Source organism: Eutrema salsugineum, unplaced genomic scaffold, assembly GCF_000478725.1.
Source record: "Eutrema salsugineum unplaced genomic scaffold, Eutsalg1_0 scaffold_10, whole genome shotgun sequence".
Classification (NCBI taxonomy): domain Eukaryota; kingdom Viridiplantae; phylum Streptophyta; class Magnoliopsida; order Brassicales; family Brassicaceae; genus Eutrema; species Eutrema salsugineum.
The window spans coordinates 5,799,952-5,815,166 of record NW_006256908.1 but is presented as its reverse complement, the minus strand read 5'-3'; the positions used below and the strand labels follow the sequence as shown (position 1 = coordinate 5,815,166).

Sequence of the window (15,215 nt, the reverse complement as noted above, 5' to 3'; positions counted from 1 at the left end):
ATGACCAAATGGCTTCTATATGATTATATCTAGTGGGTACTGGGTACTATATGGCTTTCTCTTACTCTACATTGTGTTTTGTTGGCATTTTGAGAGCTACGAGAAATGCTATATCCTTTCAAGCATTGATAATTGATAGTGGAGCTACACAACATGTATCATATGATTTAGCCAAAAAAAAAACATGTATCATATGGTAAAAATCTACAGTCTTTGTGAGTCTTTCAAATTCTCTGAATTGATCAGTTACATTGCCTACAACATTGGGTGTGAGAATTGCACGTATTGGGTAACTTATGCTGAATGGATACCTTGTGTTGAATCAGTGCCGTGCTTAAAGTATTAGGGGCCTAAGGCAAATGACAAGAAAAAATTTCCATTTTGCTCTAATTATTTCTAAAAAAATATAAGTTGTAAATCAGATTTAAATATTATTTTATAAGATATTATAAAGTATTAATGCTTTTTATTAATTTATAATAAATTTTCAACCAAAAAAATAACACAAAATATATATTAACCAATATAGTAATTTTCTTTTTTTTGGACACCAACCAATATACTAAATAAAAATACAAAAATTAGGGGCCCTAAAACTTGCTTAATATTAAGGAGACCTAAAGCAAATGCCTTATTTTTTGTTCATTAAGCACGGCTCTGTGTTGAATAATGATCTGTTTATTATACTCGTGGACATATTAGAAAAACAAAAAACAAAGATCATTAAGACTTCATAATAGCATTGGTGTAAATACTTACTTACACAGTTAAACCGTTTTTAGTTTTACTAATCAAATGTTCCTTTTAAATTATGCTAGTCAATTAATATATTGATTATGTATAAGAAACAAAGTAGACCTCATTTGCATGGACACAAAGATAGACGTTACATTCAGAGCCCGGATGGTTCCATTTTTTATTACCAGACGATAAATATCTTACGAGAAAATCAAAACAATCCAATTAGAATAAACTTGAGAAATTAAACACTTTCTAATTAAAACCATTGAGATCTTCTGTGAACAGTGTTTTTTTTTTCATATTCAAAGATAACAGTCGAATAAGACAAACGGGAAAAAGAAAGAAACAAAAAAAAGGGACAAAAAACACACACGTGTGAACTAGAGACAGTCAAAAGGCCAGTTCATAGCAGAGAGTGGTTTCAACGGAAGTAACCGTAGAGTTCCAAGTAGCAAATGCAAAAGTTCCAAGGAGTTGATGTGTCTGTGGTTGGACCGGTCAGAAACAGCCTGAAAAACCTAAAGGGAAGTAATGCATTTGCTGCTGTTATTGGCCACGATGCAAACTGACCGGCCTTGCACATTGTTTGGTCATCCTCATGGACTCTCAAGTCAGTCCATGTTTTCCCATCCATTGATCCCTTTAAACCCATCAAGACAACAACACCAACACAGATTCTTCCTAAGCAGCTTGTCTCAATAAGACACCAAGTCTAGGCTAAATGATTACTTAGATAAGATACCTGAAACTTCCAGGACCTTGTGAATGCTCTTGACCCGTCTTGTCTGAAGGTGTAGTAGTTGCACATAAGCTGCATCCAACAATCCTCAACAGGTTAGTTTCTCAGATATATCGACTAAAAGATAATACGAATATTTGTTTTACTCAAATACATTTTCTCTTATTTTTCTGCGAGCATGAGTTATGATGTTCTTAGACCGTTTGTGTCTTTATGAAAACAGAGTATGTGATAGAAAGGGAGTTAAGGAGGAAACCTGATGATCTTCGCCTAAGTCCACCATCCACCAAGATGATATATGGCCATCTTCCTTTCTAGGCCCTGCAAAGGAAGTACCCTGGTGCACACAAAAAAAAGTCGAAATCATATGGTTTAATTCTGTATCCAAGAGGAGAAAGGTTTCCGTGTAGTTAACTCTAGGCTTCATCTTAAAAACCGGCAAGTAAAAAAAAAAAAAAAACTAAGGTTTACTTTTCAATACAAAAGGGGAAAAGACTAAGCTCTGTTTTCAGATGTCTGAACAAGATCACCAGTAAGTTATAGTTATGTAAGTTACTTCAAGAGACAGAGTTTGGTAATCTCCTATACTTGTAGAGCAGATGGGAAATTTCGTTCTACAGCTAAGCTCTAGTTTCTAGAAAGAAAAGTAATATGAAAAGAATAATATTATCGTTCAAGCAAAATTTCGATCATATAAGAATAACAAACTTTGGTAGACCATACCACATAGGTTTTCGAAGCTAAAGCCTTTGGATCAGTGAATCTGGAAGTGGGACTGCTGGATGTAATGTTAATTTTCTGGAAACACAGAGAATTTAAAGCATAAGGAACTATTGCACCAGTAGAATCCTTGTCATGGTTCATATAAGACGAGTTCAACAAGATGAAGATAAAAATGAGTTTAACCTTTGCGAGAACGGGGTTGACCCATTGATGACTTCCATAAGATGTACCAACAAAGTGCAGCACTCCATTGCTATCGCCGTCCCGTATGTATTGAAGCTCCTTGAAACTCGATCTCCGGTGTTGGCACCTTGAACAAGAGGTAAAAAAACTTTAATAACTGACTAATCTGGACATACAAAGCTAGATTTGTTTACAGTCATAAGATGCAAGACTTTGTAATTCTTACATCGGTTCATTTCCTGGGCATGTCAATCTGGAAGCCAGAAAGCTAGCGGCCTCCTTCACCTGTACACAAGACAATATAAGAGAGGGCTTGGAGAGAAGAAAAGTCTTGAAATGACAAACAAATATTCTGCGAAACAAGATGGACATAAATGTTACAAACTTACAAGACGATTGAATATTGGGATTTGTCTGCTAAGGTTGCTGTTTTCTAACTGCAAGATCATTAAGCATAGATGGCATCAGCATAGTCAAATTACAAAAAATGATAAAGTTCATCTAGCAGTAGCAGGGTCAGGATCTGCTTTACCCTCTTAAGCAACTCGTATGGCAACAAAGAGAAGCGTACATGAGGCAACAGATCATCAAGTGACTGAAGCCTTTCTTTGAACAAAATTTCTGGATTTGAGTAGTTCATTAGCTCATCTATAAGCTCCCAACCGAGCGACTCTTCAGCTTTCATGCACCACATGAGAACAGCATCAAGAATCTTTTCCTCAGATGTCACTGTCAGATCTGCAGACTGTAAATTCAGTATTTAATACTGGCTGCAATATAATTTACAAGACATAAAGAAAGGAGTCGTCATTCATCACTCCTGGTGCTGTTCATTACAATTCCGAAGATATTCTTCATGATAATTAACACTGATCAGTGAGTTACAATGTTTTTCCTGAAGAACTAAAATATATATAGCAGTTTTTTGTTTTTGAGTCGCCATGTGGGTTGAGAGGTTCTTATAAGAAAAAAAAAGGTTGGTGCTAGAGAAAACACACCTCAAGAATATCACTGAAAGTGGTCTGATCTAACAAGACAAAGTCCAAACTGGCAGTGGTACAATAGTCGAAGTGCATGGAGAACTTCCTCTTGCACATCTCCTCAATAAGTTTACATGATGAGATGGACGAGACCACTTGGAGAACTGAGCACACTGAATCCTGCAACAAAGTTCAGAGGTTAGATTTAGAAACGGCCCTAGTAATTTTCCAAATTTGTCTGCTTCCGCGCCCAATAAACTTGCATAAAAGAATTATTCTTGTTGTGTGACCTTCTTCCAAAACGAAAACGCCGTCCCTGCATGTAGTATATACATGGAACAATATTAATATTTCTTGACTTTGTATGTTGTAAAATCATTCGCTTGGTTTCTTTTTCTCTTTTATTTTTCACTTTTCAGAAGGCTGAAACCGCAACTCACTTCACTGCTCGTTAGGCTCTCTACCAAACAGAAACCATATTGTAACAGATGCGCTGGAAAAGAAGAGAAACATGATAATGACAGAGAGAAACATCATTTCCTCCAGAGGGTTGTGGAAAAAAATTTACCTCTGAGAGGCACTCCAGGAGCATTTTGCAGCATTCTTGATGAAGAGGAACAACTCCAAACCGGTCAGCTAGAAAGAGAAGATGGATCAAATCGGTACCAAAATCCACCGTGTCTTCCATGTTCAACTCTCCGCTATACATGAAATTAATCATAGCCTTGAATGCTTCTGGTGATACATCGGTTAAGTAAATCGTTGACGAATGGCTTTCGCTCATCCCATTTGTAAACATCTGTATGTTCATTGAGAATAAATGAAATTTAAGAATCTAATCTATTCAATCCACATCAGAATTCCAACCACAGAAGAGAGTTTCTCACCTTTGCAAATGCGACACTCCAAAGACTTAGAATGACTTTGTGAGACTGGAAAGTGAGACCATGGTCACTGAGATATATTTTTATGTCACTATGCTCGCCTGTTGAGTACAACATTTTCAGCTTCCCCACATCAGCAGGGAAAGCAGTGGGAAACATAAAACCAGATAGAGGGTGAGAAATCGGACACGAGAGTTTGACTTTTTTGCAGGGGTCAAATGCTCTGTTGCTAAGTTTTAAGCGGTCTATATTTTCTTCACACTGTCTCACCAATGGCATCACATCAAAATTAGAACTTAAATCCCGCAATGGAGCAAGTTCTGATTCCAATATCTACATTAAAAACAAAAACGTCATGAATATCATGAGGAAGATGAAGACTCTTCAAGTACTAACAAAGCATTTCAAGTGGTAGAAGAACACCTCAGTACCTCACAACTGAAAGTCTAAAACAAAGACAAATAATTTAAGGGAAGAAGATATAGGAGTAAGTACCTGAGTTCGTCCCGTATAAATATATTGAAGAAGTGCATGAAGAATCGGATACGATACTCCACGAAGTTGAATGACATCCCCATTTGATGAGCTCAAAGGAAAACTACCAGATGCTTGTAAGATAATCTTATGAGCAGGGACATCAAGTCCCTCTTCACCAACAAGAAAGACAATGTCAGATAATTCCCAGCTCTCCAGAAAATCACCGAGCCCCCAGTGTTCATAACCAAAACCGGTCCCTTCCTCCACAAACTTCTCATCATCAGGCTCTTCTCCTTTAACTTCACGGCAATCCACTTGCTTCCACAGCGAGATATGATTGTGAGTCACGGGAAACACACTCACGTTTCTGTATCCAACATGTTTATCCCAGCTGCTGAGACCAACATACTGGACACTACAGTTAGGCTTGGAGTCTTGCCACTGAAAGACCAGGTTCTGAAAAGGATACCGACCTTTCCCGATGCTAATCAACCCATCATAGATACTAATCCAGTAGCTCTCGAACTCCAAAGAACAACAGAGATCAGAAGCTTCCTCATCTACCACAGATTTTCCATCAACCTGAATCTTCAGCCTCCGGTTCCTGTTACTACCAATGATCACAATGTAATGAGGACTGTTGTCTTTCTTATAATGGTAATGTTGACTCCCGACATTCTCTCTGAACACCACCGTGACATCGTTGTGAGCAAACGCATCAAACGCAACGCAGCCTCTTCCCGCTTCCCGGAACTTGAGATCATCACTCCAAGCACACTCGAAAGGTGCAACGGTCAGAAACTTCTTCTCTTTCAACGCAACCATCTTTCTTGATAGAAATCTCTTGTTTGTACCTAATGATATTTAGCCATCAACCTCACTATTTATAACCGAAACCAAAGGCACTAAAAAACAAAATAAAGGGAAAAACCAAGGAGAAAAAATAGAAACCCCTCATTGAGACATTTACACAAACACATAGATCAAATCAAACCAAAGTCACTTGCGAAAAAAACCCAGATCACACAAACTAAGATTTTTCTCAAACTACTGTTTTAATAAGATCAAAGCAATTTGAGGTTATTTTTAGCAAGAAATGTCATTTTCAGTGATAAAACCCAGAATCTACTAGAAAGCCATCAACTTGGCAGAAGATATCTGAATCCATTAATAAAAAACATACACAACTGGCGCGTACCCCACCATGAGCTTCCGCCGTCAAATCTCCACCACAACGTGGAAATAAAAACACGAGAAAAACGACGGTGGCAAATCAAAAAAAAAAAAAAAAGAGAGAGAGAGGAAAATATCAAGGTGCAGAGTGCATCGACTGTATATAACGGATACAGCCAAATATATGAAGATATGTATAACCAAAGATCAAATCTTTTTTAGAGGTGGATATAAGCCTTACCTTATGTACTGTCGTCGTGACTCATGATCGTGTAATAGATCTAATCCTTTTAAGACAAAGATAGAAAGTGTCGTAAATTAAAAACCCGAAAACGAAGAAGACGACATGATTGATTTGAGATATTTTTTATTTTTTGTCAGGGGAAGAAGAGAGTTGGTGGATTCATGTCACTTGTGTAGATAAATGGGCCAGATAATTCAAGTATAAAGGCCCCATTATATTCGAAATTTTGGATTTACTTGTACAGTGAAAAGCTGAGTTTCATTGTTAGTTCAAAACCTTTTTGGTAAGCATATTGAGATCACAATCATTAAAGCCAAACTACAATTTGGTATCTTTTTTCGCTCGAATCTTTATTGTTTGTACTTTGTAGTCCATTCCTCAAATTGAAGAAGCTTGAAGTTGGAAGAATAACCAAAAAAATTGTCTTGAATTGATTTTTCATTCACTATGCTTAATAATGTACATGGTTTTCCGTTCATTTGTCTAATAAATATTCCATTATAAATTAAAGATTGTTTATCCTTTATCATTCAAGTTCTCTTCCCAGGCTTCCTAGAATAAATTAACTTAGTTAACACCATAATGCAAAATCACAACACAAATCTCCAAATTCTAACATCATCCATATTTTATAAAAACCCAAAAGATACATAGGTAGAAGAAAACTTGGACTCAATAAGAGCAATAAACTTGAGAGAGAAAAGAAGAGTCTTGACAAATCCTACATTTACCCCTGAACCCCCAAATTCATCAATTGCTGCAAACTCTCGCAAGCAAAATCTACCCCACCAAAAGCACTGCTCCCCCCCATCATATATCACAATATTGGAGCAAAGTCAAAGGTCGATCATCGCGCACAAAAGAGAACATTCATGACAAGTTTTTTGCTTGACCACAAGATAAATGAGAGAGTTAAGTTGTAACGGTTTGAGATGGCAGCTTCGGGTGATTATGCTCTGCTTCATATGTTACAATAAGCATTGCCGGATCTTCTAAACATCTCTCAACGTGCTTCCTTGCTGGACAACCTCTCATGCTACTGCATTTGTAATACCCTCTGCACACAATAATTACAACATAACAGTTTCATGAGAAAGACTCATACTTTATACATAATTGTGTCTATTCTTCTCTCTATGAATCCCTTAAACCTCTACAAATTTGGTCTTTGCTTTAATATCATCTTTACAAGTGCATAAAACTCAGAAAGTTTCTATTTTGAACTATCCGGAATGAGTTCATCAACCAGGAGAGAGCGATAAAGAAGTGTATGTATTACCTGGGATAAGGAGAGCCCTTGATGGGTTTCTGACCATATTTTCGCCATGAATAATCATCAGGAGGGATATCTGCGACCTTGTTACTTATAGCAGGCACTCTGATCGATCTCCTAACCCGATGTTTCCTGTCAAATTCCAACAAGATTTCAATGCACCATCTTCATCAAGAGAGGCTGTGAAATGAAAACAAAGTAATATGCAACTGACCTTTTCTTAGAGCAGTGGCATCTGCTAGAGCTCCCGCATTTGATGCTTCCATGTTCGTCTCCTTTCATGAAGCATTTCCTCTTAGAGTGTTGTGAACTCTGATCCGTTGAACTCGGAACCCCTACCAAATGGAAGGAGTTCTTTCCTTCTATATTAGCGACACTACCATCTATGCTAAGCGATGAAACAAAGGACCTAGTAGATGACATTGTTGGAGTACAGCTCGAGTTATCGAAACTCAAACTTATCCCACCGTTGCACTTCCTAAGCATAAACTCAGCTTGATGTTTCTGTTGTTGTTGCTGCTGCTGTTGCTGATGGAGATGGTGAGCTTGTAACCTTTCATGTAACTGTTGTTGCTGTTGATGCTCTGGAAACAGCCTCGGATAATTTGAAGAAGGCATTGCCTGCTGGCTAAGCTGAAGGAGAGGGGCTTTTGAATCTGAGTTTAGACTGAAAGACCGGGTCCCTAAAGTGAGGGAATCTGTGGGTCTCAAGCTCAATTCATGGAAACCAGACCGGAGTACGGGTGTTTTCAGAGGTGATGGAAGTTCTGTTCTTTGGTGACAAGGATCAAGGAAGATGCTTTGAGACAAATGGGTCTGAAGTTTCTTGGCTCTTCTAAACCTGGCATGACCCACACTTTTGTTCAACAGGCTCGCCACTCTCTTGAACCTAAACACAGCTTCTCTAGTTTCAGACACCAAACTCCTGTCGTAACCATGATCTTGTTGCTGTGGTCTACATAAGAGGTTAAGAACTCTATGACAACTCTCTACAGCTGCTCTGTTGGTTCCTTCTATCTCCTCCATGTCTTAAACAACCCAAAAGTTACTAAATAAGAACCCTAATTTTCTCCCTTCAAAAGACAAAATCAGTCCCAAGACTCAAGAACAAAACCACTAATCTATCCTGGAAGCAAAAATGGGAAAGACCCAGATAGTCAAATTTCCATTTTTCACAAACCCCATCTCCACAAACCCAAAAAAAGAAGTTGCCTTTCTAGAAGCTTGAAGACGAAAATGATAAAGCTGCTTAATTTCTCATCAGAGGATCAAGGTTAAAAAAAAGGGTATAACACCACATCAAAGGAAAATCAAACTTGATAGACCTGAAAGGAGGAAGACCAAGGAGGAATTGTGAGAGTGAGAGGGAGAGAGAAGAGAATGATTATGAAGCAAAAGCAAAACGGACCTTCCTTGGATGCTTGCAGCTTAAAAGAGGCTGTTAATGAGTTGTCAAACCCAAGATTCCTCCACCATCTTTAAAGAGGTTCGAGAAAACGAAAGGTGTGAAAGAGAAGACTTTCTTGACACTCTCTCTCTCTCTCTCTCTCTCTCTAGTTCGCTTCTGCAATCACTCAACCAAAACAAAACAAAAATTGAAAGCATCCCTCTGGTTTTTCTTTATTGTGTGATTTTACCCCAAAAACACAGTGAACAAATCATTTCTAAAGAAAAGAAAAAGAAAAAAAAGACAACTTTAATTTTGGGAAAGCAAAGAGAAAAAGGAGAAGGAACGAAACCGGCGTCAGTCACAGATTTCAGAGGTGGGTCCCATTCGAAGACCTTAATTTAGGTAAGACTCGTTTGTGTCCTAGACTCCTTAGTTAATTAACTAATAAACCCAAAACAAGCAATTAGGCTTCTCTATAAGTATATTAAATCAGATTTTAGCTTCATAATGTCAAGGACATTCTAATCTAAAAGAGTAAAGATTGTTGCATGGCTCATCATGTCATCGTTATCCACGAAGTTAAACAAAAAGCAGATCGTTTAATTCCAAGTTTTTGAGTTTACTTTGAAAGTAAAAAAAAGTGGAACCCAACCCTTTTTCGCAGTTTCTAACGGTTACTTTTAGTATAAACGTGTCTTTGTCTTCGACGGATTTTTAGTAGAAATCAATGATGTGTTTAGCAAAAAGTTTAGCTAGATGAAGACAAATATATCCACTGATGTGTTCAAAAAGGTTAATTGGTAAATGTTGTTGTTTAGTGTTAGAAGCTTTTCCCCAATATACCGTCAATCTAACATTTTTAGCATCCAATGTTGTTTTTGAAATTCCAATTATTAATATGTTTAAAATAAATAGAAAGTTTCAAAATTGAATTATGCAAACGTCTTCAATAATTCTGTTGACTTCTTAGTAAATTCCCAAGTCATTCGGTTCACAAGAATTCCGTGTACTTCTCATTTAGTCCAAACCAGGAAACAAATGTTTCATAGAAATGACAACATTATCCTATCATACAATCAAATGTCCAAAAAGGACATAACCTCTTATAAAAAAGCAATTTTGAATCTGCTTAGACAACAAAGTGTCTGTCTCACCAATCATTCATTTAAAGATTATATAAGAAAAATTTATATATTTAAACTACACTACACAACACATTCGACTGCTCCTGCACTTCACTTCTTCTTCTCGGTTTAGGAAAGATTCAATGGAAAAAAAGAAGATTAATCTTGTGTTTCTTCTGCAGGAGAGTCTTAAACAGTTCTTTTAGTTGTTGCCTTCAAGGAGCTTCCGAGCATAAACTAGCACCATTACAAATTCCTTTGCAGAGGAACCTATCGATGCAGCGACTCTTTGATGCTTTGAAGTTGTCTGCAACCATAGCTCCACTAAGCTGTGAAGCTGCAACGTTGGGATCACTGGTTCTCCCATACATCTTATCTCCACCTGTTTTAAAAAGAAACATAAACGAGTCTTGTTAAGATTCAATACAAGGCATTTCCATGGTTCAAAGAATCAAGCCGATAGTCAGAAATGTCCAGATCTTCAGAGTCAGAGAGCACTCGCGAATCGCGATACACAAGGAAACAAAAGTGAGTTGATGTTAGTTCATACATTTTGGATTTCTAGCTAACTAACATGTAAGTAAGGTCAGTGTCGAGTTTAGATTTACAAACCGGCGAGACTCATTAGCCATGATCTCAAAGAATTTTTCTCTATCACCATATAGTTGTGGATGGCGAGTCATAAAAGTTTAAAGTTACTACTACTAACAATTATGGACCTCAAGAACAGGAACTGACTCGATCTATAAAACTACGGTCAGGTCTATGTGATTCCATGTTAGACGGAGTGGATACAAGCTAGAAACAGAAAAGTAGCAACTGCATTTAAAAAGGATGCTTACCTCAGTTTCACTCTTGAGATCAAGCTTCCTCATGAGGTACTTTTGGATAAAAGAAACAGGAATATTTCCATCCCTATCATATATAATACAGCGGATCAACTCAATTCTTCCAATCCAGAAAATTAAGTGTGAGATGTGGCCAAAAAAAAACTGAAGGCTTTATGGAGAAAGGTATAAATGCAAAAAAAGTAATATTTGACATAGAAAAGCTCAGTTAAATAAAAATAGAGCCTTCAAAACTTACCTTATTCTCAAGTAGTTTGCTGGAATCTGAGGCAAGGATGTTTCTCCTTCCCTGAAACAAGCAAGTCTTGTCAAGATACCAAGACAGAGAATAATAAAACCAAGAAAATCTTGAACATTAGTAAAAAACTCAGATACAGAGCAAGAATCTCACTGATTATTTGACGCTACAAGGGAGAACCAAACCGGACCATTTCTCCTATCCAGTTTCAGGCTTGCTCCATCTAGTAGTGGTGGAATGCTTGAATCACCGAAAGTGGATGACCTTTTACGGCGAGTCCTACGCGTTCTTTTAAGCGTAGCAGTTTCTGATGTTGTAGGATCACCATTTTTGCTGATCTCTTCCTCGAGTTTACATTTTCTTTTATGATCCTTTGTTTTGGTTTTACTCACATCATTGTGAGATGCATCTCCATGCTCAGATTTTGGGTCCAACCCTTGAGAACTAGAAGACTTTAAGGGCTTTGTTCCGTTTGCCACATCCACAAGAAAGTTTAAAGGTTTCCAAAGATGTACTTTGGAATCCCAAGGTTCATTAACATCCTTGTTTCTTCGATTAGAGAGAGACTGGTTAGGCTCTGCATATGAAGACTGCAGTAAAAACCAAAAAAAAAGGAAAAACAAATAAATATGTGGGGAACTATCTGAAGATCATAAGGTTGTGTTTGGACTTGACGTCCAAAATCGACCATGGTCCAAGCTAGACTTATAAAATCAAAAAATTACATAAACATGATGATGTCTGCTCCTGGAAAATATGACATTGTCTTAGGGGTAATGACTCTGAAGCTGGAAATGCACAACCTACTTTCCATAGTGTACCAAAAAGAAAGAAACTCAAAGCTAAAGAGAGAATTCACCTTCTTTACCTGTCTTTTATTCTGAGTGAATTTTTTAAGTGTTTCAGGCGAGCTTGCACTCTCTGTATGATCATCTCCAACTTCTTCTTCCTTCTTCACTGTTCTCTTAGTGAATGAACCACTACCTCGTGCAGATTTTGTTCTTTTTCCTGTTGTACCAGTTTGTGCTGAAACCCTAGGTGTGCTTACCACCAAAGACGAGATAGACCTCTCTTTTCTCCTTGCAGGTAATGTGATTGAGGACACAACTTCAGGCGCCCTCTCTCTTTTTCGTTTTAAGGGAAATATTTTGGCTCTCAAGTCTTGCAAAATGTGGTCAGGCCTAAGATACATGCATAAGAGTGGCTCCTTAGCAAATGCATAAGTTCACCACCAACAAAGATATAACAATTAAGAGAGAGATAATACTAAAGAAAATTAATTCTGGCTCTAATCAAAACTAGTTGATGTCAGCGAAAGGTAATCAACATATTAAATGATTTACTTGATTAATTCCACATTATGCCAGAAAAACTATAGAAAAACCTTCCATATTTGACACGTTTCAGCATAATCGTGCACAACTTGTGAGCTTTATGTTAAAGTTATTCGTTTCACAGTAAGAGCCAAAAGGCTTCACAGTAGCAATATAATATAGAAAGACGGGAATCACTGCTAAACCAAACCTCATGAGACAATTATGTAACAATGATACGGATTAGAATTTAGAGGAGGAGAATAACCTACCTTAGTTTCTCCAGTGGGGTACCCCCGAGGTCAATATCGCATACTGGACAGCACTCTATCTCATCCTCTGTGATTTTCTCATATATGCATTTTCTACAAACTGCATAAGATAATAACTTATCTGATTTCAATAGATAGTAGCTATCAAGTAAGAACAATATGCCTTTATATCAGATGCTACCAAATTACTTGACAGGCAGTAAATACCAGATAATGCAGTAAATCATTCGGCATGCAGAAAGATCGCTAGTACCCTAAGAATTAAATGAAACTAACGCCAGTGAGATCTTCCAAATAGAAATATATCTAAAGTGTCTTAATTGAACAGTATCTTGAAGAAGTAAAGAGGCTGTAACACAAACGACTAGTACTAGTCACTTTTATTAGTTGAAACTTTCCCAACACACAACTTACATGCTGCATATAACAACAACGCAGCTCCCACCTAACCAACGACATGCAGGTACATGACATGATTAGCCAAAACCAAATTCCAGAAAAAGCCTATGAGTAACCAACATGCCATCGTTGACGAAGAAAACACTGGCAAATTTCAAAAACAACTAACCTAAATAGCCAAACAAAAGGAGGATTCTTGCAGGCTAGATGGAAACAAAATTTACAGATTTTGGTCAACAACAACTCTTGTTGAGAAAAACCAACAAACTCATCATTGACCCCGAAAATACTAATTTTTCATCAAATCAATTGAGATATCGAGGAGAAGCAAAATATCAGTGGAAGACGAGACTAACAACATTTAATTTCACGGAATTTCAATGTATACAGAGCATAAACACACAAATCATCAATCAAACAACGAAAATACACGAGAAAACCCAGTAATTGCGAGTCGCGAGTGAAAAAATTTCACAGAGAAAAGACGAATTCAAACGTAAATCGAAAAGGGGAAAGAAGAACTAACACGTGTGAAGGCACTCGGAAATAGTGGTGGCGTCACGGAGGAGCTTGTCGCAGAGAGGACAAGTCATGCATGCCACCACCGTCTCCCTCTTCACCTTAGCCACCATGTCTCCTTCCATTGCTCTCCCACGACTCGTTTACAGCCTTTTCCTCTGTCTAGACGAAGATTCCTCGCTTAATCGCACGTACTATCCCCAAAACTGCATGTAGACCAAAAAACGACGACCCAGAATAAAAGAAGCCCCCAGATTTACGTTCACCTCTCTTCGGCGATAGCTACATTCAAATCCGAATCCGATAGAATCTACACAGTGAATTTAGCGGAAAAGGGTCGAGAAGAAACGAAAGTAAAATTAAAAGTCTGAATCGGACGAAATAGAGTGATGGAGAAGACGGAGAAAAGAGCGGGTTGGTGATTTCTGAGGAAGGAGAACAGAGAGATTGTTAATGGTGAGAGAATGGAGACAGATTTGGTGGAAAATAAGGAGATTATTAAATTGAGGATACGATCTGAAATCGAAGAAGAAGGGTTAAGCTTAAGGCTCGTCTCGTCTAATAAAAAGGGTCTTGTGGAGAAGAGAAACAAACCCGTAGAGAGTAAAAAGACGACGTTTCCTCCTCTTTTTATTTATTTTTTTCCATTTTTTTCTTTTTTCTTTTTTGTTTTTTCCATTTTTGTTGAGTGGGCTTTTCCGTGGAGCATTGTCTGATGTGGTTGCCATTGCCAAGTCCAGCAGCGATTTTTTACTCGCAAAGCTCTGCGATTTTACACTCGCAAGTCATTTCGATTTTCTACTCGCAAGTCAGTGCAAGTCATAAAAAGTTAAAAACTTCGATTATTATGAGAGAAAAAAGTGAATGAATTAATTAAACGAAATTAAAGAAATTTAGATAAAATATAGTGGAGGCACCAAATAAGTTGACAGAGTATTTGGCTCTCAATGATTGGATACAATAATAAAACAAATACATATATGGCATATGTAGAGGTGATGAAAACAAGACTATATAAATTGTGGTAAAATTCTGGAGAAAAAATTGAAAACAAAACTTTATATAATGTGGTAAATCAAGCAATAAATATGTAAGACCAAGGATTGGAAACTTTAACATGCTTAGAGAACTCGTGGTTTCCAAGGTTATTTTCATTGTTCAAAATGCTTTGCAATGAATAAAATACTTCTTAGCAAAAAATGAATAAAAGACTATACAAAAAGTCAATTTATGTTGCCATTTTACAAAATCCAAAATACATAAGGTGAAGGGCATTGTAGAAATAAAAGCTCTCATATGGGTTATGCATTGTATGCTCGAGAACCAGAAGACAATAGTTTTTGTAACAAATTGTTCGGAGTTGATAAAGATGGTATCTGCACTCGAAAAATTGTCAATTGTTATTCTACACTTGAAGGATATTAGGAAGATGAAAGATATGTTCAGTTTTTTTCTTATATCATATATCTTACGTGCAAAGAATTCGAAAACGGACAACCTAACAAAAATGCTCATGTCTATTCTGATAATGTTATTTATGTAAATTCGATATCACCGATTTGGTTAGGCTAGTCAAACCGTTTTAGGTATTTAGGTTGATAAAAAAAAAAAGTGAAGTCATAATACAAAGTAACACACAGTATACTATAAGTCGACCATTGTAATCAAGAGAGTAGATATTTTCGATTGCTGCAA

At 37.1% G+C, this 15,215-nt stretch overlaps 3 protein-coding genes across 6 annotated transcripts; all 3 read right to left on the bottom strand.

Annotated features, from left to right (window-relative positions):
• Positions 1-969: 969 nt before the first annotated feature.
• LOC18026882 (BTB/POZ domain-containing protein At2g30600) lies at positions 970-6,309 on the bottom strand. Of its 3 annotated transcripts, none has more exons than XM_024147888.1 (13): positions 6,142-6,309; positions 4,746-5,581; positions 4,254-4,583; positions 3,935-4,165; positions 3,385-3,546; positions 2,919-3,131; positions 2,776-2,823; positions 2,613-2,671; positions 2,387-2,513; positions 2,204-2,278; positions 1,737-1,817; positions 1,484-1,552; positions 970-1,381 (listed from the first exon to the last, which is right to left on the bottom strand). In XM_024147888.1, exons 2-13 carry the CDS (start codon positions 5,550-5,552, stop codon positions 1,163-1,165), a joined length of 2,421 nt encoding a protein of 806 aa, XP_024003656.1. In that variant the 5' UTR covers positions 5,553-5,581; positions 6,142-6,309; the 3' UTR covers positions 970-1,162. The 3 variants fall into 3 exon arrangements, with proteins under 3 accessions (XP_024003656.1, XP_006410166.1, XP_024003655.1); XM_006410103.2 differs by lacking the exon at positions 6,142-6,309 and adding an exon at positions 5,911-6,043; XM_024147887.1 differs by lacking the exon at positions 6,142-6,309 and adding an exon at positions 5,926-6,035.
• Positions 6,310-6,724: 415 nt separating this feature from the next.
• On the bottom strand, positions 6,725-9,062 carry LOC18026881 (probable WRKY transcription factor 21). The gene is made up of 4 exons (XM_006410101.2): positions 8,826-9,062; positions 7,632-8,742; positions 7,424-7,549; positions 6,725-7,201 (listed from the first exon to the last, which is right to left on the bottom strand). The coding sequence occupies exons 2-4, from the start codon at positions 8,441-8,443 to the stop codon at positions 7,057-7,059; spliced, it is 1,083 nt and encodes a 360-aa protein (XP_006410164.1). The 5' UTR covers positions 8,444-8,742; positions 8,826-9,062; the 3' UTR covers positions 6,725-7,056.
• A 753-nt stretch (positions 9,063-9,815) lies between these two features.
• LOC18026879 (E3 ubiquitin protein ligase DRIP2) lies at positions 9,816-14,093 on the bottom strand. 2 transcript variants are annotated; one of them, XM_024148179.1, is made up of 7 exons: positions 13,528-14,093; positions 12,603-12,702; positions 11,877-12,198; positions 11,171-11,607; positions 11,018-11,068; positions 10,774-10,846; positions 9,816-10,313 (listed from the first exon to the last, which is right to left on the bottom strand). In XM_024148179.1, exons 1-7 carry the CDS (start codon positions 13,643-13,645, stop codon positions 10,134-10,136), a joined length of 1,281 nt encoding a protein of 426 aa, XP_024003947.1. In that variant the 5' UTR covers positions 13,646-14,093; the 3' UTR covers positions 9,816-10,133. The 2 variants fall into 2 exon arrangements, with proteins under 2 accessions (XP_024003947.1, XP_006410163.1); XM_006410100.2 differs by having other exon boundaries at positions 11,886-12,198.
• Positions 14,094-15,215: the final 1,122 nt, after the last annotated feature.